Source organism: Erpetoichthys calabaricus, chromosome 11, assembly GCF_900747795.2.
Source record: "Erpetoichthys calabaricus chromosome 11, fErpCal1.3, whole genome shotgun sequence".
Lineage (NCBI taxonomy): Eukaryota > Metazoa > Chordata > Cladistia > Polypteriformes > Polypteridae > Erpetoichthys > Erpetoichthys calabaricus.
Genome location: NC_041404.2, coordinates 153,561,543 through 153,585,925, shown reverse-complemented (window position 1 = coordinate 153,585,925; position 24,383 = coordinate 153,561,543). Strand labels below are relative to the sequence as shown.

Genomic DNA, 24,383 nt, shown 5'->3' with positions numbered 1-24,383 from the left:
CTTGTGCAAGGTCCTTTAGCTGAAAGTTTCTCCAGGGGTGCTGTACAATGGCTGACCCTGAGCACTCACCTCCAAAAGTCATGTTAAAAGACGGTTTCACATAGGGTATTAATACAGTGTACCAAAAAGTTTAGTAATGTATTACAGTATATGTTTGTGATGGCTCATGGTATACATGAGGATTGGCATTAGGTATATACAGTATACAGTATATATACATGTACCCTGTTGGTATTTGTATTCTTAGTTTATCACTATTTTATATTGAGATGAATGTACCAAAATTACCTCTTTTTGTTCAGTACATTAATGTTATATGCCCTCAGGCATCTAAGGAATATGCTGCATTGCTGAATAATGGAGACATAGGCAAAGCGGTAATTTAGAATAAGTAAATAGGAAAATGTCTCATTGGAAATAGGATTAATGTACATCAGTTACACTTCATTCGATCGTAAAATACTTGCTAAAATTGGTCAACCAATCAAAAATCAATTACCAAGGATAAAATCTGAGAGGTCCTCTACTATGTAAAGAATAATTTTAACAAATTCAGTTTGATCTCAGTCCTGTGATGTACTGTATAGCCATGTAGTGTACTGTATTACACTATGCTATAAAGATTTGGAGGATACTAAAAACATAGAAAATACTTTGAAATTAGATTTTATGAAAACAAAAAGTATTGACAATTTGAAAACGCTATCCGGTAGTCTGATTTCTTAAGACAGATGTTGTTTTTACATTTGTGTTGTTTTTCCAAAAATGGAGATGAGTTCTGCTTGACACTGTTTACACACAGCCAAATTGTCTCTTTTTTTGAATATTTTTGAATTTAATGATTGTATTGCAATCAGTAATACAGATGTCATATTACACAACTTCTTCTAGTCAGATGGTATGTCAGACTGGACAAATGCAGTTACTTGGATACTTTATTAATCCCAGGGGGAAATTCACATATTCCAGCAGCAAAAAATATTCAATTAAAGAGTAATAAAAAATGCAGGTTAAAAAAAAAAAACACAATAACTTGAATAATGTTCAACGTTTACCCCCTCTGGTGGAATTGAAGAGTCGCATAGTTTGGGGGAGGAATGATCTTCTCAGTCTGTCAGTGGAGCAGGACAGTGACAGCAGTCTGTCGCTGAAACTGCTCCTCTGTCTGGAGATGACACTGTTTAATGGATGTAGTGGATTCTCCATAATTGATAGGAGCCTGCTGAGCGCCCTTCGCTCTGCCACAGATGTTAAACTGTCCAGCTCTATGCCAACAATAGAGCCTGCCTTCCTCACCAGTTTGTCCAGGCGTGAGGCATCCTTCTTCTTAATGCTGCCTTCACAGCACACCACTGCGTAGAAGAGGGCACTCTTGTTTCATTGCTTGGCAATGTCAGTTTATATGACTAGAAATTGCTGATGATGTTGAATTATGTGACACATTTTCAGCATAGTTTTACGTTTCCAAAGTGTTTCAAACTTTTTGCTTTTCCTACTTCCAATAACATGCTGTCTGACTGAGCTGGTGGCTGTGTGAAGGGTTTAATGGCATTGTGAGATCAGCTGTAATCTCAGCCCCTTTTTCTCTTTTCCATTCTGTTGTGGTATATAAGACATTAGACAACATGAGCTTGTCTTGTATTTGCAAGGTCCGGACCACTCGCATTACTTATTCCTTGTCACCGCATTTACGTGCATTGTACTTCCAGATGAGTGCTCGTTGGTTGTTGGCTCTCGTGCATACAGAGCCCACCCCTTCGACTTAAAGACAAGTTCCAGACTGGTTGGACTGTGTGTCTCAGTATTTCACAATACATGACACACAGGAACATGCCGCAATTACCCCCGACTCGCTATGATTATATAAATGAGGTCTATGACTGAAAATCAGTAGGAAAATCATGTAAGGTGATGTTGCCTTAAGCTACAAGCAAACCTAAAATCCTACATCTTACTCCAGTCAGGTCAGATTGTCTAGAGGACGATGATTTAAAATGAAGTAGTCACCCAAAAAGATACAAAAGACAAAATAACCAAAAGATTAGCAGAGGTTTTGCATGCTCAGTTACTTGATGACAGCAGAATCATAAGCTAGTCAGATTTATTTTTCCCCCTTTTTAAATAAAATGAGAGACCATTTTCCCATTGTGCAATGGTACAGTAGGTGGGTTAGGATTCTTCCAGGAGAACAACATAAGGTGATGTGCTAACAGTACTGTGTAAGTTATCGGAAGATTATTCATTAAGCTGTAATTTCCTTTTGGGTTTTACCCAACCAATGTTTTTTGAGACTTAGGAATTAGTGTGACTCAGACACTGTTAAATAAAGTTTGAGCATGGAACTTTCCCAAAACATGTGAGCCAGATGCCTGAAGACTTCACTCCCAACTCTTGATCTGGTTGGATAAGTTTTGGATAGTCTGAACTGAAAACAATATGTGTAGTGTGCAATTCTGAGTTAAATTTGACCATGTTTCATAGAAATTGATGAAGTGTATTTTATTAGGAGCTAAACTTCATTCATTACATTTCTATATTGCCAGTTTAGATTAGTGCAGGCATTGATAATACTACTAGGCTTTTAGAGCACACAAGGCCTGTGGAAATAGCAGAGTTGCCAGATTGCAAAAACCCAGCTTCACCCCCAGTCAGCTTTCCTAGGAAAATGGATTAACTGCAGCTTGTACCATACTAGGATCAGCCTGTACTTTAGCTAATAACAAAAGTATAAATCAGAGTTAAACTGGTATCTTTGCAGAGGTGCCAAATGGATACCCAAGTTCGAACAAAGCTATAATTCAATGAGTGACTTTGATGGACTAAATATAACACACCTATGAGTAGGCACTTACTGTATCTGGAAGGGACTTCATTTTAATCACCAGAGGGTAAACTTTCATTTAAAACAAGCTGCATTTATCTCTTGACTCTCTGCTTGCACTCTCTGAAACCTAAAGGCTGAGAATTTCTTCTGTTTGTGGACCTGAAAGCGGAGATTCACTCTGCCAGGCCAAGCACTGTATCAGCCTGAGAAGACTAAGCAGCAGCCATTACTTCATGAAGAGAACTTCAGCATGTAAAGTCTTGTGCCAGAAGGAGTAAAGCTGTTTCTTATAAAGCTGCAGAGGCCACAACAGAAAGCTTAGTCTTAATGGTCAGAGACTGCTTTCTACAGAGAAAGGAAAGGAAAATAAAACCGGAGCCTTACCAAACTAATTACCAGCATTGTAAAGCAGAATTGAAAATTCTCTCCTATTTCCAATATTAATTTGCCGTACCTTGGATAGGCAAGGTAAATTCTCACTTTGCTGTATTATTTTAGCACCCTTGAGGGTGGGACTTGTAATTTACTGGCAGATAAGTGTAGTCTATGAAGGCACGTTTTGTTTAGAGTAAACCTTTGACCTGCTTTGCTTTTTTAGTATTCTACTTCTTGGCAAATCTTTCAGTTATTTCTTATGTATATATATATATATATATATATATATATATATATATATATATATATATATATAAGAAAAACCTGCATAGTGGTCAGCTGTGCTGCTTTAGGGATTCAGAATCCTATATCCAAAACCCTTGAACATGTGGTGTTTTGCATGTTCTTGTGTGTGCATGGATCCCTTCCCCCATGAGTGCATAGTTTTGCACCAACATTCCAAAAGACACATGACATTCTGTGACTTGGCCCTATGATGTAGTGGTTGTGCTGTCCATAGTGGTTTCCTACTTTGTGCCCATTTCTCCTGTAATAAGCCCTATCCTAAATTGGGTAACGCAGATTTGGCGATTTTATTTTATAATACTGTATATCTATTTACACTGATCTGATACACCTGGAGTAGAGGGAGGGGAGTGTTCCTTCACCAATTTGAAATATACAGTATGTGTGTTAGAAGTAACGCCAAAGCTTTATTTTATCAGATGACATTTTTGTCTCTTCCCATTTAATACCGAATGATGGTAATTAGCTAACTTTCCAGATTTTCTTTTCACACATCATAGTTTGCATTGATTTTTCATCCTGCAAATGGAGATGTTTAGCTGAAATCAGAATGTAAAACTGTATATTAGAAACCTATAATTACTAAAGATAATGTGTCAAATGAAATATAAAATTCACTCAGCAATAATTATGCATTAAGCAGCATGTATGAACAAAAGGTGAATACTATATATGCCACTAGTGGTTTGCTCTGCTGAAGGTTGTTTTTTTTTTTGTTTTTTTAACCCTCTTGCATCCATTTTCTAGCTCACTTAACTAATGTAGTTCAGTGCTTCTGAGAAGCTGATGTCTATCCTGTCAATACTGGGTGCAAAGCGAGAACCAATCTTGTATTAGTATATTAGAAATGTTGTGACAAGAATAAGCCATTCAGTCCAAAAAGCTCATGTGTCCATCACACTACTATGTGTCTGTGGCTCTCTACATGAAGAAGAACTTTCTAACATTTGTGCAAAATCTGCCCTTAAGTTTACAAATATGTCCCCATGTTCTTTTTGAAATAGGGGTGCCAAGTCACCACAGAACACACTCGTGCGCACTTGTACAGGAACAGTTTACAATTGCTAGTTGACCTAACATGTATATCTTTTGGGTGTGAAATAAAATTGGTGAAGATGGACAAAAACCCACATATTGTAGTTGTAGCAGCCCGGAGGTTCTCAGATTCATGCTATTAAAAAGTAAACATTTAATTTGTTTTAAATGGGGAAGCCAGGGCACCACCCATTCTGATTTGACCAGCACTCTTCCCCTACAAAGAGAGACACTCCACAGTGACATAAATTATTCAACAAGAATTCTGTATATTAAACTGTTTACCCAGACAAATATACACTTATTTACACAACCTACCCCAATAACCCATACAAAACTACTAATATGCAAAAACACAGTCTAGGTGACGGGATAAAATGGATGGCAACACATGGAGATATCCAAGTGAACAGTTTTCTGGAAAAAATAACTTTGCCCTAATGTATTGACAAAGGTCTGATGCAGATCTGAGTGGAAGTAGCGAGGTCCATTTGACGGGGGCTTCAAATAAATTTCACAAACATACAGGCAGTGAACAAAGAACATAAAATCCAGAAAAACTGTAAACCGTGTCTATGATGCTGTTATAATTCCACAAAGTAACTAGAGAAAAAGGACTGCTGCAGCTTACCTGAAAATAAAAAAAGACAATCCTCTCTCTGTCCTTTTTGTGTCCTTTTAAATTATCCGGCTTAAAAAATGGCTTCCCGGCAACCCTTGCGCAGGAGTGTGGGACAGTCTGGAGACAGAGTGACCCAGAGGGGAATGTGAAGTACGCTCAGGCAGCACTGCTACACAAGGAATGTGCAAACTCTATACAGGCAGTGCATGGTTTGATAATTGAATCTAGGGCTCTGAGGTCATGAAGCAGAGAGAGCCCTAACCACACTACCACAGAAAGAAACTGCAACATCGTATAACTTGCAGTATGTTTCATAGCAAAGAATTAAAATAATTGTTTGAGCAGTATATTTGAAACTAAATGAAAACTTTTTAATCAGAGTATAGCATCAAGTCAATGAAACTTTTGGGATATTGATCTGGTCAGTTAAGTAGCAGAGGGGGTTGTTAATCAGTTTCAGCTGCTTTGGTGTTGGTTAAATTAACAATGGCACTAGAGGGGCAACAATGAGACGACCCCCAAAACAGGAATGGTTTAGCAGGTGGAGGCCACGGACATTTTTCCCTCCTCATCTTTTCTGGCTGTTTTTTCACTAGTTTTGCATTTGGCTATGGTGAGTATCACTACTGGTAGTATGAGGCGATACCTGGACTCTACAGAGGTTGCATAGGTAGCCCAACTTCTCCAGGATGGCACATCAATACGTGCCATTGCCAGAAGGTTTGCTGCATCTTCCAGTACAGTCTCAAGGGCATGGAGGAGATTCCAGGAGACAGGCTCATAACCCATTAGCAGTACTGGTATCTGCTCCTTTGGGCAAGGAGGAACAGGATGAGCACTGCCAGAACCCTACAAAATGACCTCCAGCAGGCCACTGGCATGAATGTTTCTGACCAAACAATCAAACCGACTTCACGAGTGTGGCCTCTAGTGGGCCCTGTGCTTATTGCCTGGCACCGTGGAGCTCGATTGGCATTTGCCATAGAATACCAGAATTGACAGATCCACCACTGGCGCCCTGTGCTTCTCACAGATGAGAGCAGGTTCACCCAGAGCACATGTGACAGATGTGAAAGGGTCTGGAGAAGCCGTGGAGAATGCGATGTTTCCTGTAACATTGTTCAGCATGCCCTGTTTGCTGGTGGGTCAGTGATGGTCTGGGGGGGCATATACATGGAAGGACGCACAGACCTCTACACGCTAGACAACGGCACCTTGACTGCCATTAGGTACTGGGATGAAATCCTTTGACCCATTGTCAGACCCTATTCTGGTGCAGTGGGTCCTGGGTTCCTCTTGGTGCACGACAATGCCTCATGTAGCGATTAGTATGTAGACAGTTTCTGGAGGATGAAGGAATTGATACCATTGACTGGCCCCTGACCTAAATCCAATAGAACACCTCTGCGACATAGTTTTGGTCCATCCAACACCGGCATGTTGCACCTCAGACTCTCCAGGAGCTCCGTGATGCCCTGGTCCAAATCTGGGAGGAGATGCCTCATGACACCATCCATCATCTCATTAGCAGCAGGCCCCCCGACGTTGTCAGGCATGCATACAAGCACGTGGGGGCCATACAAACTGAGTATGATTTTGATTTGCTACAGTATTATGAAATTTTGGCAAAATGGACTAGCTTGTCACATCATTTTTTCACTTTGATCTTCAGGGTGTCTTTAAATTCAGCCCTCTGTAGGTTGATAATTTTCATTTCCATCAAATGATGCGTTTTCCTTTCGTTCCTAACCAGTCCATATCAGTATAGATATCCAGCATGATTTTTTTCCCATTGAGATCTGATGTGTTTTCAAAGTGTTCCTTTAATTTGTTTGAGCAGTTTAGTTTCCACACTTTTGTAAGTGATACCAAAGCAAGCTGTGTAACTCTCTTACTGTAGATGGTGGTAATAAAAGCAGTGTCCTTATGATTTCTAGTCCAGCTCTTAGCCATTTAATACTGTTATACTGTTTAAATTTAAACCTTGAATATAGAATGACAAATACGTGGCAGCATGGTATCAGGATGGTAAAAAATACAAGTGGTGGGTAATAGCTATTACTATCTGGTAATGCAGAAGCACTGCTTATAAATCAGTGTTATTGTGCTTCAGAAATTTGTGGTTGTAAAAAATAAGTATGAAAATTTAAACCAGGTATCAAATGAACTATGGAATGTATTTATTATTTTAAATCTTTACAAACAAACAATTTCTTGACTGTGTGCTCTTTCCTGACTTAATGAAACAGTGTTATCTGATATTGGAGCAGAGGGAGCCAAAGCTGTAATGTTATCTTTCATTGTCTTCTACTAGGTTACCTCACATCTGACAACTGGCTTCTGCAGACAAGAAGGAAAGACTGGTTAAAGGTAGGCGTTTGAAATTTAAAAGAACATAAACCGCTTTCATGTTTTATTTTGATATTGTTTTAAATTCAGTTAAATGTATATCGTATGAAAATATGAAATAGGAATTGCTCTTAAAGGAAATTTTTCCCCACCGAGTCAGCTGTTACTCATAGTCTATTTCAGCAGATCCATGTTTATGATAAGGAATAACTCATAGTGCTGGGCAGTATACTGGTTCATACCAAAAAACATTTTTTATTTTTGTTATGATATGGATTTTTCTTATACCGCAACACCGGTTTAAATAGCCTAAACAACGTTTAATAATAATAATAATACATTTTATTTATATAGTGCCTTTCCCATGCTCAAGGCACTTACAGAATATAATAAAGAACGGCAGTGTATACAATATATAACATTGTACAAACCAGATAAATAAATAAATAGAAGATTAAGACAGTGAATTCTGGAAAAAACACAGACAACATAATTGATGGTCTAGCACACACACACAGGTTACATTAGCAACTTGACAGAGAGGTAAACTGAGAGAAGGGTAATAAAGTCAAGTAGAGCTAAAAGCCTTCCTGAACAGATGAGTTTTGAGTTGTTTTTTAAAAGAATTCGTGGAGTCAGCTGACCTGATTAATTTCGGTAGGTCATTCCAGAGTCTGGGTGCTATACAGCTGAAGGCCCTGTCACCCATGGAGTGTAGATTAGTGTGGGGTACAACAAGATTGCCAGAATCAGAGGACCTTAGTGGGCGGGCAGGCATATAGTGATGGAGAATGTCACTGATGTAGTTTGGCGCGAGGTTATTTAAGGCTTTGTAGGTTATTAGTAGGATTTTATATTCCATTCTGTAAGACACAGGGAGCCAGTGAAGACGGAGCAGGATGGGTGTGATGTGCTTGCTGCTGCTGGTTCGAGTAAGGACTCTTGCAGCTGAGTTTTGAATAAGCTGGAGCTGTGATAGAAGATTAGAAACGTGGCGTAGCGGGAAACTGTTTAAGGGGGACTGCTGCACTGCTAAACATGCATGCAACGGAGTACATGCGTTAGTGGAGGTACTGAACAGTGAAAATGGATAGAGAACATTCAGAAACTGAAGCTGTAGCAGACGATAAAGTTGAACATGATGACGCAGAAGAACTTTTGTCCGAAAAAAAGGAGCTGTGTCTGTTGTCTGGAGATACTTTGGTTTTAAAAGGTCAGATGTGGACCATTCTGTTCACATGTGAATACTGTTTCTATGCTACTGGTTAATACTGCAAGCCAAGTTGTACTTGTTTTATTTTTTTTCCAATACTGTGTAATGTACCTGGGTACTGTGTAATAGTGTGACGATATGTTGACTTTATTCTTGTAATTTGTCATTAAAGTAGAACATCCATCCATTAGCCAACCTGCTATATCCTAACACAGGGTCATGGGGGTCTGCTGGAGGCAATCCCAGCCAGCACAGGACGTAAGGCAGGAACATACCCCGGGCAGGGTGCTAGCCCACAGAAAGGCGCACACACACACACACTCCAAGCACACACTAGGGACTATTTAGGATCGCCAATGCACCTAACCTGCATGTCTTTGGACTGTGGGAGGAAACTGGAGCACCCGGAGGAAACCCACGCAGTCACGGGGAGAGAATGCAAACTCCACGCAAGGAGGACCTGGGAAGCGAACCCAGGTCTCCTAACTGTGAGGCAGCAATGCTACCACTGCGCCGCCCTAAAGTAGAACATCGTAAACTAAACTCGTCTTAAAATGAATATTTAATTTACTAGATTTTCTCAAACCCCGTCATAAGTTATGTAGCACATTAAATGCTTCGTGTTAAGTGTTCCCTGAGCCATGTTAATCGCTCCGTGCTTCTTAAACAGACTTCCTGTTGCACTAAGAGGAGGCGACGTCAGTGATCACCACACAGAATATATTATTTTCATGGTATTCCTGTTCCCTGAACATTTTTATTCCTTTTCTAAGACATGTTCAGTGCAATACAACTTTTGACAAGCACCTCTGGATATTTTACTAAGTCTAAATTCCTCTTTGAATGGTTGAAAATATGTTGTCAAAATTTTAGTTTAAGTTGTTTGTAAAATTTTGTTCAATAAAAAGGTTCTATATTTTGACTGCAACTGTTATGCAGTGTGATTCCTTCTCTTCATTAGTGCCACCCCCTTGAAAACTATCACTTCATGGGGCCATGCAAACCTGTATTAATACTTGTGTGCACATTAAAATGTTTTTTGTACAATGTACAATTCTCATGACAGTGGAATAGGTTATTCTTAGCCAGTCTACTGCAGTAATTGCAGTGGAAAATGTGGTTAACATCCACTCATGTATGGGAAAAAATACTGTTGAATACCGTGAAACCGGTATAATTTTGAAACTGTGATATAGAATTTTGGTAATACCGCCCAGCACTAATAACCCATGTCAGTGTAGCTCAGTTTCTCACTGATAGGCTGACTTCTAACTAAACTGTATAATCATCAAAAGGAAACCCAGAACAAGACTCACTACTGTGGCTTGGTTATTCCGCTACCAAAAGACCAGTACCAATATTAAAAATATATTTAAAGTGGATATTAGAAGCTTTCAGTTATTGTTAATGTAAAGGCTGAAATCAAGACAATTTTGGTCAGAGCATTTTAGACTTTAGAACAAATAATATTTAAATGTAAAATAAATTGATAGTTGTTAGGTAAAGTAATACTTTTGCTACACCCTTTCTAATGGGGACTGTAACTGTGATTTTAAACTTTTGCATTCCAAATAATGTACAAAGGTAATTCACTTTCACCTAGCATCAATCCAGATTCCGTGGTTAATACTTCCATTGAGCTTGCATTGTTTTCTATATACATTTTACTTGTTTTGATTATTTAATTCAAAGATTTGATAAGCCATCATGTGTTTACTTTCTAAAAATTGGAAAGAATATATACATTTTTATCATAAAGGAATTTGTCTTAATAAAAATGTTGTTTATTTATTTAGCAGATGCTTTTATCCAAAATTATTTATGAAGCAAGGCCATGCAAGAATGAAGGAACAAGTCATAAGTTTAGTTTGTGCAATGCAGATTGTGTAGTAACACATTTTTTTTCTCTCTCTCTCTAGGACTTTTTAATTTTCTCATAGGTTCAGCCACACTTCTCTCAATCCGTCATGTCCTCTGAGGCACGCTCTCCCTCGTCTCCACTGTCTCCTGGTTCCCTGTCTTCACCGGTACCCCCAGAGTCTTTGAACTTGCCAGAGACTGGAGGACGCAACAGGGAGCGTTCTTTATCTCCCATGAGAGATTATCTCATTCCCAGCCCTCTTCCAACAAGACGCACAAGGACCTGCTCAGCGTAAGTTAATAGTATTGCTGAAATACTAATTTCTGGTCCAATTCAATCTCTACAATTATGTGTTTTACATAAAATGTGAAACACATAGTTCACTTTGATGATACTTTGGGTACTTTTTTTGAAATTCACATCACAATGTTGCCACCCTTGTTGTGGTAATTGAAAACCACTAAAAAAGGCTTGTGTCTGTTGTTATGCAGTTTTACTCATCTTTATTTTACTGCAATTAAGAGTTGTTTATGAACCCCAAAACCTGACCCATCAAATTTTGCTCTTCTGGTAGCTGTTTGTCTTAATTTATCAATGATTTCCAGTTCTCATAACTTGATGCACCACAAATTTGACACTGTAACTGTACCATACTCTTCCGTTTTTCTGTTTCCCAAATCGCATTATACAAAATTAACCACAACCTCTTATTTTAGGATTAAAAGATTACAAGTTTTTCTTACTTTTTTTCCTTATTCCTGGAAGCCTAATAGGCAGTCTATTGTAAAATGAACACAAGGAATTAACGGTTCAGAACTTTTTATGACTGTTTTCATACTTTAAGCATGTGGGATTTGTCTTTTTGTGCATTTTATTTATTCTAACAATCTCTCTGAAGTGTTTTAGGATTATGATATGTATACAATGGCTGGTTTTCCTTTGTTTGACTGGCATTTTTTTTCCATGTTGTAAAACAGTTTAAAAAATGATCTTCTAGAAAAACAGTCATAAATGAGTTTGTGCACAGCAAATTGCACAGCAACACTTTACCAATTAATGTTTGCTTTAGTTTTACTATCAGGACTTTTTTACTTTTCTCATAGCTTCAGCCATACATTTCTCAATCTGTAATGTCCTCTGATGCACGCTCTCCCTTATCGCCACTGTCTCCTAGAACAGGCTAATAATGGATTGCTGCTGTCATTAATTGATCAATTCTTTTAAAAATGTGACTCTGTAAAGTATATCCTATAGAAGGCTCCCATGTGAGGCTTCATATGCAATAATATAATTTGTAAATGTGATTAGTTGTCAAGGATCACAATGGGCTGTGCTGTTTCTTTTGTGATGGAAAAATCAAAAATTCACTTTAACTGCTTCTGTCATAAATTAGATCATTAATTTCATGCTGCTTCATTTTGACTCGGTTACCTCAATTGTCCAGGTTATGCCATTCACTCACTGCTGAAATTTGAGAAAAGTATGAATGACCTCAGTGGTTAGATTGTATTAGAATTTCACTATTCTTTAAGTGGGTTGGCACCCTGCCCAGGATTGTTTCCTGCCTTGTGCCCTGTGTTGGCTGGGATTGGCTCCAGCAGACCCCCGTGACCCTGTGTTCGGATTCAGCGGGTTGGAAAATGGATGGATGGATGGATATTCTTTAAGTAACAAAGAGTTTTCCACCTTCAGTGAACATTGTCTTCATTTCTGTGGTCCCTCCGGTGCAAAGTCCTTGACATTCTGTAGTACCCCTGGGTTGAAAGGCTGATTTAAGATTTTTACAATTTCCCTTGTGTCCAAGACTTTTAAAGTGGTGTTTTCATCTGTGTAATAACTCAAAACTGGTTGTGTTTATTTGGCTTATTACTAGCTTAATGATTTCTGAAAACATCATGTTAGCACCTTTTTAAACTTAAAAACAAATTATAAACTCCAATAAATGATCAATACATAGTGGGAGAACTGGATAGGATAGGTCTGGCTATGTAATCAAATGAAATTTTTCAACATGTTTTAAATTCAGGGATTAGGAAGAAATTAAGACCAAGATGTGTGACATTTGTCCACTGATACAATAAACTGTATTTAGACTTGGTTCTGATAATAAAAGGATGATACACTGATTATTGCAACCACCTTACATAATTCTGGGCTTAAGTCTAAATGTTACCCTTTTATTATGATGTTGCTTTCTATACGGAGTCAACTCATTCTCCCAATGTTCATTTTCCTTAATTCAGATTTTTCTAGAACACCCTGAAAATTGTAACTTTGTCATGTTAATTGAGGTTAATTGGCAATTGTAAACTTGTCCTGTGTGTGTGTGTGTGTGTGTGTGTGTGTGTGAATGAACCTTTTGTTGGAATGGCTCCCCATACAGGATTAGTTCCAGCTTTGAGTTCCTTGCCAGATGGTAGCCTCTGCCTCCCCATTACCCTGAAATGGATGAAGTGAGTTTGCTATGTTGTTTTATATTGCTAATATGCTTATAATTTAGATGTCTTCTCATTATTTCTCCTCAGTGGTTGGCTTGAAAATATTTTAATGTTTTTTCAGCAGCTTTTATCTTTTCTTAAGACGCAGTTGCTTCTCTACTGAGTGTTTAAGTCTTTGGTTTTCCATGATTACTCTTTTTTAGGTGTATCTTATTTTGTGAATGGTAATCCAGCTGATGTTTGTAAAAAGATGGAAATAAGGAAAAAGGTTCAGATTGGTATATTCACTTTAAAATAGAAAGAGTCCACAATTCTTAGCTCTTCCTCCGTCACCATACTGGCTGGACTGTGCAAAAGCTGTATGGCTTGCCCCTGATGGTTAATACAACTATCCTTGATGTATTCTTTCTTTTCATGTGCATGCTCAGCCCCATAAAGTTATTTATGCTGACAAGTCTGCCAGATTAGCCAGCCGTCTATATTTTATTTAATAAAGAGCCATGAAGTATTTGGTCCTTGTTTAATTTCCTCAATAACTGCCTACTTTTTACATTACATTTTGTTTACAATATCTTACAGCACAGACTAATATATTAAAAGGGGTCCCAAGTGAGCAAAAATTAAGTACAAATTCAAATTACAGTAATTTTATTTATATAAAATGGTTATTCATTACCAGCAACCCCATGTGAAAAAGTTATAACAGCATTCACAGTAGCTTTAACAACAGTAATTGGGTTCATTTGTTATTTATCAGGCTGTTTCAGCATTGTTCAGGTATTTTGGCCTATTCCTCCTTACAGTACTTCAACTCAGTTCTTTTGAAATCACACTGCTTATTTCATATTCTTTTACAATTGCTCAGCATGATTTCTTTTAAGAATTTGAATGGACGATTACAAACCTTTATCTGATATAGACTAGTATATCTGCTTTTCATCATTGTCATGACCTGCTCCATCTTGTGGAGTGAATATCTGATATTCTCCTAAAGAATCTTTGATAAAGTATGTGGTATATGGCCCAGATATTTTGCAGGAGAATGCTCCCAAACCTTAAACATTTACCATCATGCTTGTTTATTCATGTGAAGTTCTAAAGTGTTGAGAATAGTATGAGGTTTTTCTTCAGACATAATGAGGTGCAGGTTGGCTAAAAGGTTTCACCTTTGAGCTATCTGATCATTAATAATGTTCATAAACTCTAAACCAAGTGTATATTTGGCAAAGTTAAATTGAATATTCATGTTGTTGCTAGCAAGAAGTACTTCTTGTTACTCTATAATGGATCTTGTTTTTGTCCAGAGTGTTTTTGGATGATTTGAGTCATAAACATAAGCATAAGCACAAGTGAGAGGTGCCTTCACATCCTCTGATGCGAACCCCCCCCCCCCAAAAAATGGCTTCTCTGTAACTTCATGGAAAAGAACCTCTTTTATTTATTTTTTGCTCTTTATTTCGACTTATACAATTTCTTGTTAAAGGAATTTTTTAGTTTTCTTATACCCTTTGGGGGTCAGAGCACAAGGTCAGCCATTGTACAGCGCCCCTGCAGCAATTTCAGGTTAAGGGCCTTGCACAAAGGCCCATCACAGTAGGATCTCTTTTGGCAGTAACATGGTTTCAAACTGGGAACCATCTAGATAACAACACAGATCCTTAGCCTCAGAGCCACCACTCCACCTCCACACCTTATTCTTGAAGTTATTGGTAAAGATTGACAATATGATGTTAACCGAGCCTAGGCCCTTAAACCTCAATTGTAACCCTTTCAAGCTGAAAGGTATCAGAACCCCCCACCCCAAAGTTTTGGAGAATTCCTTTTGATTTTGATATAGTGTGCTTCTAAAACATGTGCTAGCAACTTCACAATAATGGTAAGGCCCAAAATTAATTAGGTTTACTCCTCATTTAGAAACTTGCACTAGCATAGATCAGGACTGATTAGTTAATGAAAGTATTCAGTCAGTCAGTCAGTCTGTTCAAACAGCTGACTGTTAATTCCTTTTCTTGAGTATAGCAAGGACAATAAGATTTTCAGACCAAACACACGAAAAAAATCTAATCAAATGAACTGTAAAAAAAACAATAATACAGCTAATAAGATGGGACAAATGCTTTTTGTTCAGAACATCATATAATTATATCCTTGGATTTACTTTAATGATAATAATAATAATTCATTTTATTTATTTGGGACTTTTCCCGTGCTGAAGCTGCTTACTATCTTTGTTTTAAGGCTTCACATATATTGAAGCTAGAGATACACGTTTGAGCATCCTTAATCCAAAATTCCAAAATCTAAAACATTTTGAGCTCTGACATAACCCACAAGTAAAAAAATTCCACACCTAACCTCACTTGGGTATGTGGGGCTCTGGTGGTTGGCGTCGATTTGTTATCAACCTTTGTCACCAACAGACCTATATGCATTACTCACTGTTTTTTTGCCTTTTCTCTGCTCCATGGTGCAGAGATATTGTTGAAAATGTCAGAAAGGCCTGCAGAAGCCCTGTGGTTATTAGTGTTAAGAAAAACTGGAAACATTTATGTTTAACTATAGCACAGAAAGTCCAGTGGTTGGAGAAACTGGACAGTGGTACAAGTGTGAAACGTCTTGCAGGAGAGTATGGTGTTGGAATGACCACCATCTTTGACCTGAAAAACCAGAATGATTAATTGTTGAATTTTTTTATATTGAAAGTGATGAATAGAAGTTGATTAAAAACATAGCATGTTTATTGAGATTTGAGGTGAAGAAGCATTTGCTGATCATGAAGCAGCAGAGAATTTCATCGATGAATTTGCTAAGGTCAATTTTAATGGGAAATCTGACACCAGACCAAATCTATAATGCCAATGAAACATCGCTGTTTTGGCGTTCCTATCCCAAAAAGACACTTACTACAGTTGATGAGACAGCACCTACAGGAGTCAAGGATGCTAAGTACAGAGTAACTGTGCCGGGATGCACTAATGTAGCAGGAATGGATGCAGGCTTTTATATGTGAGAACTGAAAGCCTGACGTTGTTTGTTGTACCTGTTGTTTAACAGGTGATGCTACTGTGCACAAACTTTGTTTCATGCATAAAAATATTGTATAAAATTACCTTCAGGCTATATGTATAAGGTGTATATGACACATAAGTAAATTTCGTGTTTATATTTCGGTCCATTCCCCAAGATATTTCATTATGAATATGCAAGTATTTCAAAATATGAAAAATATCTAAAATTTGAAGTATTTGTGGTCACAAGAATTTTGGATTAGGACTGCACAACCTGTATTAAAATGCACAATCTAAGTAAAGGTGGAGTCTGTTTACCATCTTGTTTTTAGGTTAACAATGATTTCTTATTCAGTTGAACTTTTCTCTCATGTTGTTATTGTTGTTGTTATGAATTTGTACTGTATGTCTCACCTTCAACTTATTGGCTAGGATATGCGTTTTCTTGAGTTTCATACTGTATAAAAGTAACAGGTCTGCAGGGTAGAGAAAGGAATGTGTTTGTTGTACATACCTAAAATCTGTATATATGAATATAAGGAAACTTGCCATATTCATTTGGTTTCTCAGTGTTCTGTTCTTGCTTGGATGTTAGGCACCGTACATGCATAGATTTTTATCATAATTCAGTTTTCATTATTTTAAAAGGAACAATGTTTTGGTCGACCTTGATGCAAAGCAGAATGTTAGAGTAGTGGTTAGTTTTCAGTGCCAGGGTCTGGGTTTACATTCTAGCCCAGGCGCTATTTCTGTGGGTATTTCTGCTTACCATGTTAGGGCCAGTGGCTGAGTTAGGGTTGCATGGTATACTGGTATGGGAAAAGTACCAAAAACCCAAATTTAAAAAAGGTACGGCAGTGAAAGTAAACATCAACTTTCCACTTGATTCAACTTGAAATTTGTTAGTGTATACATGGAAAAACTGTAATTGGTGTATTGTGATTGGGAATTCAACGACTGTACACTTTGTGCTATCAAGAGGAAAGTGGTGAGATGGCGCAGTGCACAAAGGAGGTGCACAATTGGGCGCTACAGCCGGGGGTTGTTTGGAGTTACTTGCTTCGCAACTATTTTGGCACCGGTAAGCTGATATTGATGTCAAAGTCAAAACTTTAATACCCAACAGTAGTTTGAGTGCCCTGTGCTGAACTGCCCTACTTCCCCCTAAACCAATTCCTGCATTGCTCAAGTATTGCTACCTCTTAATTCCCCATTTATTCTAAAAATGGTCATCTAGTGCATAGCTAATGTCTCATACAATTAAAAATAGATCAATTAGAAACATATGATGTCTTTAGTAACATAGTTTCAGACTTGGTATTAATTTTATCTTCCTTTCTGCAGGGCAGCTCGAGCTTCAGAAGGACCAGTCTATACCGGTACATGTAAGTGCTTCTCACGTTCCAAAGGACATGGATTCATCACCCCATCTGATGGAGGGAACGATATATTTGTTCACATTTCTGAGTGAGTTTATATCTGTTTGTACATACATTGGTTATCTCTTATGTTGATTTTTAGCATGCTGAAATGTAAAATGCTTTCTAGGGATGGATGCACAGATGGTGAAAAGAATTAAGAGACTGAAAAAAACAAACATTTATTTTCATGTGGCTGTTAGTATTCCAAGCTTTATGTGATAAGCTAAAAAGCTGTAAGTGATGAATCACTTGTATCTTGAGAGAAGCAGCTTAATATTTCAGTTAGAAAAGTGTTAATATTCAGGCTTTGTGTGGAATTCACATGAATGCCTTTAAGAAATTTTAATGTAAAGCGCATTTAGAAAGTATTCAGTCCCCTTCACAGTTCTCACTTTGTGTATGTTGCAGCATTATGCTAAATTCATTAAATTATTTTTTCCTCTCATCAAGCAGCACTCATTGCCCTAGAATGACAAAGCAAAAACAAGATTTTAGAAATGTTTGCAAACTTTTTAAAACCAAAAAAAACCTAAAATGTCCTTATATGCAGTACTTGGTTCAAGCAATTCTGGCAGAGATCAAAGCCTGGAGTTGTCTTTGGTATGACAAAACAAGCTGTGCACACCTGGGTAAATTATTTCTAGAAAAATAATATATATATATGTAATATTTATTTATTTAGGCGCAAGTTTCATGTTAAGTCCATATATCATTGAGGAAGATTAAACTGTATTTAGTAGATGTGTAATTAATAAGCACTGATGCCCCCTCACATATACTGTACATGGATGTGGATTTGTGTTCTGTGTGGTCACTATCTGTGTGTAGTTTTTATATTTTCAAACATTGATCCTGTCCTTAAGATGGGCGAGATTGGTGGACTGGTTAGTCAAAACTCAACCAGTATAAGTGATTATGGAAGAGTGGATGTGAATGTCCTACAGCAATCATTCTGCTCAATACCTGGTAAGAAAATGGATGTGTGGTTTATTTGTTAGCAGAATCAATCATCTTGTTCATTTTTTTAATATTGTTAAATTCTTGCTGTGATGAGATTTGCCTTGTTCTTGGTAGCCATTTTATTTCATCTTTTTGAATTAAGTATTTTATTTTATTTATAACATAACAATATGTGAGGTGGTTGATACAGAACTTAGTTACAGTAACAACAAATAAAATGGAAAACATTGACATAACAAAAGTAACCTAAAATACCATTACAAAGTTCCTATGGCCCATTTTCTGTAAGAGGTCACCAGGGAAGAGTGCGAGAGAAAGTGGCAGGCATTCCTTAATTATCCCCAAGATACGGTGAGTGAATGAGATAAGCAACCAAGAATTACTTGGGCAGACAGCCGCCTACACGTTTGTGTGTGTGTGTGTGTGTGTTTTTTTTTTTTTTTTTCTAACTCCGAAGCAATTGTTGATTAGAGCCAGTAGCTGAATTTCATGATTCTGTTAAAGTTTAATCAGGCTTTTTTGTTGTTTTTGGCTTTATAAAGATAATGTATATCAAGTATTTTAACCAAGTGATATGGTGGCACAGAAGTTAGTCCTGTAGCTCTATATCTCCACAGTTGGTCAGATCCATGCCTGGATGTGCTAATTGGAAATTACTTGTCCTCTCCATTTTTTTTCCCCCCTCCAGGCACTCTAGTTTACATTCTGTTTCCCTAAGATAGACCTGTTTGATTGATTAGCAAGTCTTACGCATTCCAATATGAGTGAATGTGGATGTGTATGTCAGTGTTTTAACTCCCTGCCATTCTCAACTGTATAGTATTAGTGGTTTAGAAAATGAATGAATGAAGTATGATAATCTGCCATTTTATAAACATAGAGGATTCTACTCAGGCCTTTGCTATACATTTCAAAGCAGCTGTCCCATTTAATAGGAACGATTTTTGATTGATGTATTATGTTGAGCTGTGATGTATCTTAGAAAGGTAACAGATATGGTGATAGTGGATTTTTAGTCTATTAAGGAGTCCATTATTGATGCTCCAGATTTCCACAAGGTGAGAGGATGTTTGTATGAGTGGCCCCTGCCATGGAATGGTGCCCTGTCTAGGACATTTGAGAATGGAGTGTTATTTTAATATTCCATCAGGAGTGGCACAGTGATGTATTTCTCTTGGCTTGCATCTCTTGATTTCTGTTTTAGAATCCTGGCCAAAGCCCTGTCCACATGCAGTGTGCACATCTCCCCATGTCCGTTTGTTTTCCCAAAGGCTACTCCCATTTTCCTTACACACATCTCAGATTAAGTAGAGACTCTTAAATTGACTTTTCCAAGGTGGTTTTCTTCTTGCACTTGATACCACCAGTAAAGGCTGAATGGATTAGCAGGACAGAAAAAGCACAGACGGATAATACAGCAGCATATTCACCATGCTGTATCTCTTTTTGTGGTTTGTTTTTACTGAACTGGTCATTGTATTTTCTTCAGATTGGCAAGTTCTTCCAAGACTGAGAAAATGTGTTTTGTTACTTGTGTTTTTCTCATAGTAGGTGGTGCCCTTTACAAAGGGAATATGCTTTATTACTGTGTATTCAAAATAAAGTGACTCTTAAATGTTAAAGCTTGGTTCCTCCTCCTCTCCTTGGTTAGTTATACTTTTGTAATGTCACTTTGTGCCTACTTTGTTCTTTCATAATAAAAATTTACCAGTCTCTCTTGTTACATTTAGAATTGACATCTAAATGTCACCCTTGCGTCAAAATAAGGAACACCAGGAGGTTTTCCACGGCTACCTTCACCAAGGACTGTGAATGGGAGAGCCAAGCGAAAGGGTCTCTTTACTGGCCACACTGTAAGCATTTGGTTCCTGGGCAGAAAAGTATGGCACGTAAACCACTTGTCAGCCAAACAAAGATATTTATGCTTCCTCTTTATATAAAACTTGAAGTGATGAAAAATTTCTTGAAAGTGATGAACAAGGAAGGTGAATGATTTAGATATTTGAAACAAATGTTTCTAAGCATAACTGATGCCAAGATTAAGGAAGGTATTTTTGTTGGCCCACACATCAGAAACCTCATTAGTGACAAGCCGTTTGAAGATCTGCTAGTGGGATTGGAGGAAATCGTATTTAAGGCATTTGAGGGTGATGTTGGGAATTTTCTTAGTACAGTGGAACCTCGGTTTGTGAGTAACTTGGTTTACGAGTGTTTTGCAAGACGAGCTAAAATTTTTAATAAATTTTGACTTGATAAACGAGCGAGGTCTTGCAATACGAGTAGTATGTATACGCTTTGTCTGCTGAGCGTCATGTGATCACAACTGAGCTGATGGTGGTTCTCTCTCTCTCGCTGCGGGATTGTGGGCAATCATCTCCTATTCTCCGTCTGAATCGGTGTGCCTCACTCATACGAGCGTATACTGTTTACTACAGCATTGTGACTGTGTGTGTGTGTGTGCGCACGCGCACATGTGTGTGCTGTGACGTGCGAGTCCCCGTCTTGCACCCCAAAACACAAAGCTGAGTCTCAGTACTTTAGCAACACCAGCTTTATAAAGCTTGAAACAGCAACAGCGCAGTTATTTATTATAGCGGGATCTGCCACTCTCCTATACACAGACACAGCAGTCAGGCAGGGTCGGGGCCAATTAGTACTGTGCCCTGCGCATTTATAATGTTCCTCGTATCACCCATCGACGCCAGGCGCTTATAGCATGTCCGCGATCTTTTCGGATTCGCTTTTACGGCAAACTGCTACAGCGCTGGGAGACTGCGATTGCTTTGGGACGCCTTTCCGCATGTCGTCCCGTTGGGTGGAATCAAGCAAGAGTTTAGAAACTCACTCACACCAGCCTTGATTCTTTTCAAAGGTAAAGTTCAGGTTAATTTGTTTTATGTATTTTTACTTAATATTTTGTATTAATCATTTTTATATGAATAGTTTTGGGTTGTAGAACGAATCATCTGAGTTTCCATTATTTCTTATGGGGAAATTCACTTTGATATATGAGTGCTTTGGACTGCGAGCACGTTTCCGGACGAATTATGCTCGCAAACCGAGGTTCCACTGTAATTTCCAAAGCACCAAACTATGTCCAGCTGTTTGACAACCTGCTTTAAGCATACAAAACCACGAAATGCATTTTCTGTATTCATACTTGAACAACTTCCCTGCAAATCTTGGTGCAATCAGTAATGAACATGGTCAGAGGTTTCACCAGGGCATTAAAACAATGGAAAAGCAGTATCAGGAGAAGTGGAATCTATCAATGCTGGCTAACTACTGTTGGACACTAAAGTGAGAAGCATCAGATGTGGGGTACAAAAGAAAATCTGTATCAAAGCATTTTTAGCTTAGGTGAACTTGTGCAGTGTGTCAGTATCATTAACTGATTAAACATACTAAATTCAGTGAAAGTTATTTTCACATGATAGTGTCAATCTGAAGTTATATTCGAGTTCAGCTTGAACTTGTCCATCATAAACACCAAAACATTTTTAGGAAGCAAAAAATGTATAATTCAGAGTAGTTCTTCACTTTCCTGCTATTGTTCATGTCTTACTGTTTTGTAGAAAATTCAACGGATACAAGACACTGACAAAGATTTCAAGTAACAGGTTTTGTTTAAATCTGATTTCTTGTGTTGTAGCTAAATTCAGTCATAACCCCAAAGCTGCCTGGCCTCAACTGTCCAGCTTTATTAAACACACTTTCATGCTTTAATTTATTCTGATGATTTTTACAGCTTTTACTGACACATTCTTTTATTTGTATGAAAGTAACCCATTATTTGTCCACATTGGTGCATGGTTTGCATTTTGTGAAATGTTCTGGAAGCTGACTAAGCTGATTCCTGTATGGAGACATCCTGTCATTCGTCATTGTGCTGAGGCAGCCATAACCAATGTGCTCTGGTGCTGAGGTAATACCTGCATGATGCTGTGGCAGCAAAACTGTGCTATTGTCATTCTCTCAAAAGCATTCATCCTTGGTGCTGTAAGGGAATGGACATCTATGTCCAGGTCCTCACAGGCTGAAAATGAAGTATGTTGTGCATTTTTGCAGTCACAAGTAATTTAATTTTACTGGCAATAAACAATAAGTTGTGTAGTTCAGAGTTTGAGAACCAGGTAAGAAACGCAGGTGAGCCTTATTGATTGTGCTGAGTTTGTTGTCCAGTTGGGAGTTTTTGGTAGCAGATCTTAATGGAAAATCAAATATGGTAATGAGTTCTCCCTTTCCACCCTAAAATATAAAAATAGTGAATAAACAAGCATTCTGTGGCAGACATACAGATAACTGCAGCATTTTCCTTCTCAAACATTTACTTAGAAATGCATGCTACATTGTAGATCTTAATCAGTTTAAAGCGGCCATTTCAGTCCTCTTGCATAATTCATCAAGAATGCATTATTTTGTCTTGAAGGTCTCCTGAACTTGTCATATAGTCACTTATCAGACACTAATGTTTCTCAAGTAATTTTCCAACATAATCTCAGTGTCTCTGATTTATTGGAATGTCATCTAGAAGTAGATGAAATCATTTGCAAGAACACTAGCTTGGGAAAGAATTGAATTTTACAGCAGAGACCATGCATTGAAGATGAATGCTGTTTTAATTATTTGAAAGGCCACAACAAATTATTTGCTTTGTGCGTTTGATATATTTTAATGTGCCGCAGCTATGTAAATTATTCATATGTTGTTATTAATTTTCTAGCGCTTGGGTGAATAATGGACTAGACTGCTCTGACTAATCCATTTGATTTTGGTGTGTTAAAGACACAAGGTTTTCTACTGTTTACATCCCTTAAAGTTGACAGAATGGAACTTTGCAGTGAATGTCTTAGCCTTATAATTAACGTAGGATCTGCCAGCTGGGCTCATGAGGAGCAGTTGGACCTTTTGGATACTGCTCCAAATGATCTCCACCCACCTCTCTTTGATCTTTCAGGCTTTAGCATTTCATTCATCCAGTTCAAGGCTGCTTATTTATTTGTGTTTGGTCTGGCTAGAGAGACGCTGTGTGTCCTCCCAAATTTTGCTTTGATTTTCTTTAGTCTACATAGCTGGCACCCATGTTAAAAATTGACAGTCTATAAAACATGTTCACACCCTTCGGTAATCATGATTTTATTATTGAATCACAGTGGATTTTGGAAGTCTTGAGAAGGCATTACAGTTTGCCAAAATGCCAGTTGAAGTTTCAGTTGCTCAATTTCTGCTTTTAAGTTTGGTACTTTCTGATGCAAAATGCATTGTTTCTCAACAGCAGTGGTGTCTGGGCTAGAAAATAAAATTCAGAATGGTAAGGGGTTGGAGAAAATGACAAAAATTGCAGTGTTACACAGGTTCAATTTCTGAGCAACTTTTTATTAAATATTAAATGAAAAGTTAGGGCTAGGATAACAGTCTTTCTGAGGAGAATTAAAGCCTGTTGAATAATGTGCATATCTTTAATAAAGTTTAAATGGAGCCTGCTGGATAACAGACCCAGCATTCCAATTTTACATGCCCTCACACACTCTTCTGGTTTAGTCTATTGAATTGGTTCTGTTAGCCAGTTATATACAAAAATATGACTAATAACTGTGTGTTTGTGTGTGCAATTGTGCTACTGAAAAATGTGTGTTGTAACAAGTGGAGTTGTTTGCCCTGTGCCCATGTGGGTTTGCTCCAGGCCCTCTGGTATCTTCCCACAGTCCAAAGCTGACATGCAGGTTAGGACAATTCACATTGAGATAGATAGATACTTTATTAATCCCAGGGGGAAATTCACATACTCCAGCAGCAAAAAATATTAAATTAAAGAGTAATAAAAAATGCAGGTAAAAAACAGACAATAACTTGAATAATGTTCAACGTTTACCCCCTCTGGTGGAATTGAAGAGTCGCATAGTTTGGGGGAGGAATGATCTTCTCAGTCTGTCAGTGGAGCAGGACAGTGACAGCAGTCTGTCGCTGAAAC

The 24,383-nt window shown here is 37.9% G+C and overlaps 1 protein-coding gene across 2 annotated transcripts in view; it reads left to right on the top strand.

Moving 5' to 3' along the window:
* carhsp1 (calcium regulated heat stable protein 1) overlaps positions 1 to 24,383 on the top strand; it is a 61,198-nt gene that overhangs the window by 35,981 nt on the left and 834 nt on the right. For both annotated transcript variants that reach the window (XM_028814358.2, XM_028814359.2), the window contains 3 exons: positions 7,477 to 7,532; positions 10,644 to 10,876; positions 17,376 to 17,498. In XM_028814358.2, coding sequence (XP_028670191.1) covers positions 10,692 to 10,876; positions 17,376 to 17,498 — 308 coding nt within the window. In that variant the 5' untranslated portion in view covers positions 7,477 to 7,532; positions 10,644 to 10,691. The remainder of the gene's footprint in view (positions 1 to 7,476; positions 7,533 to 10,643; positions 10,877 to 17,375; positions 17,499 to 24,383) is intronic.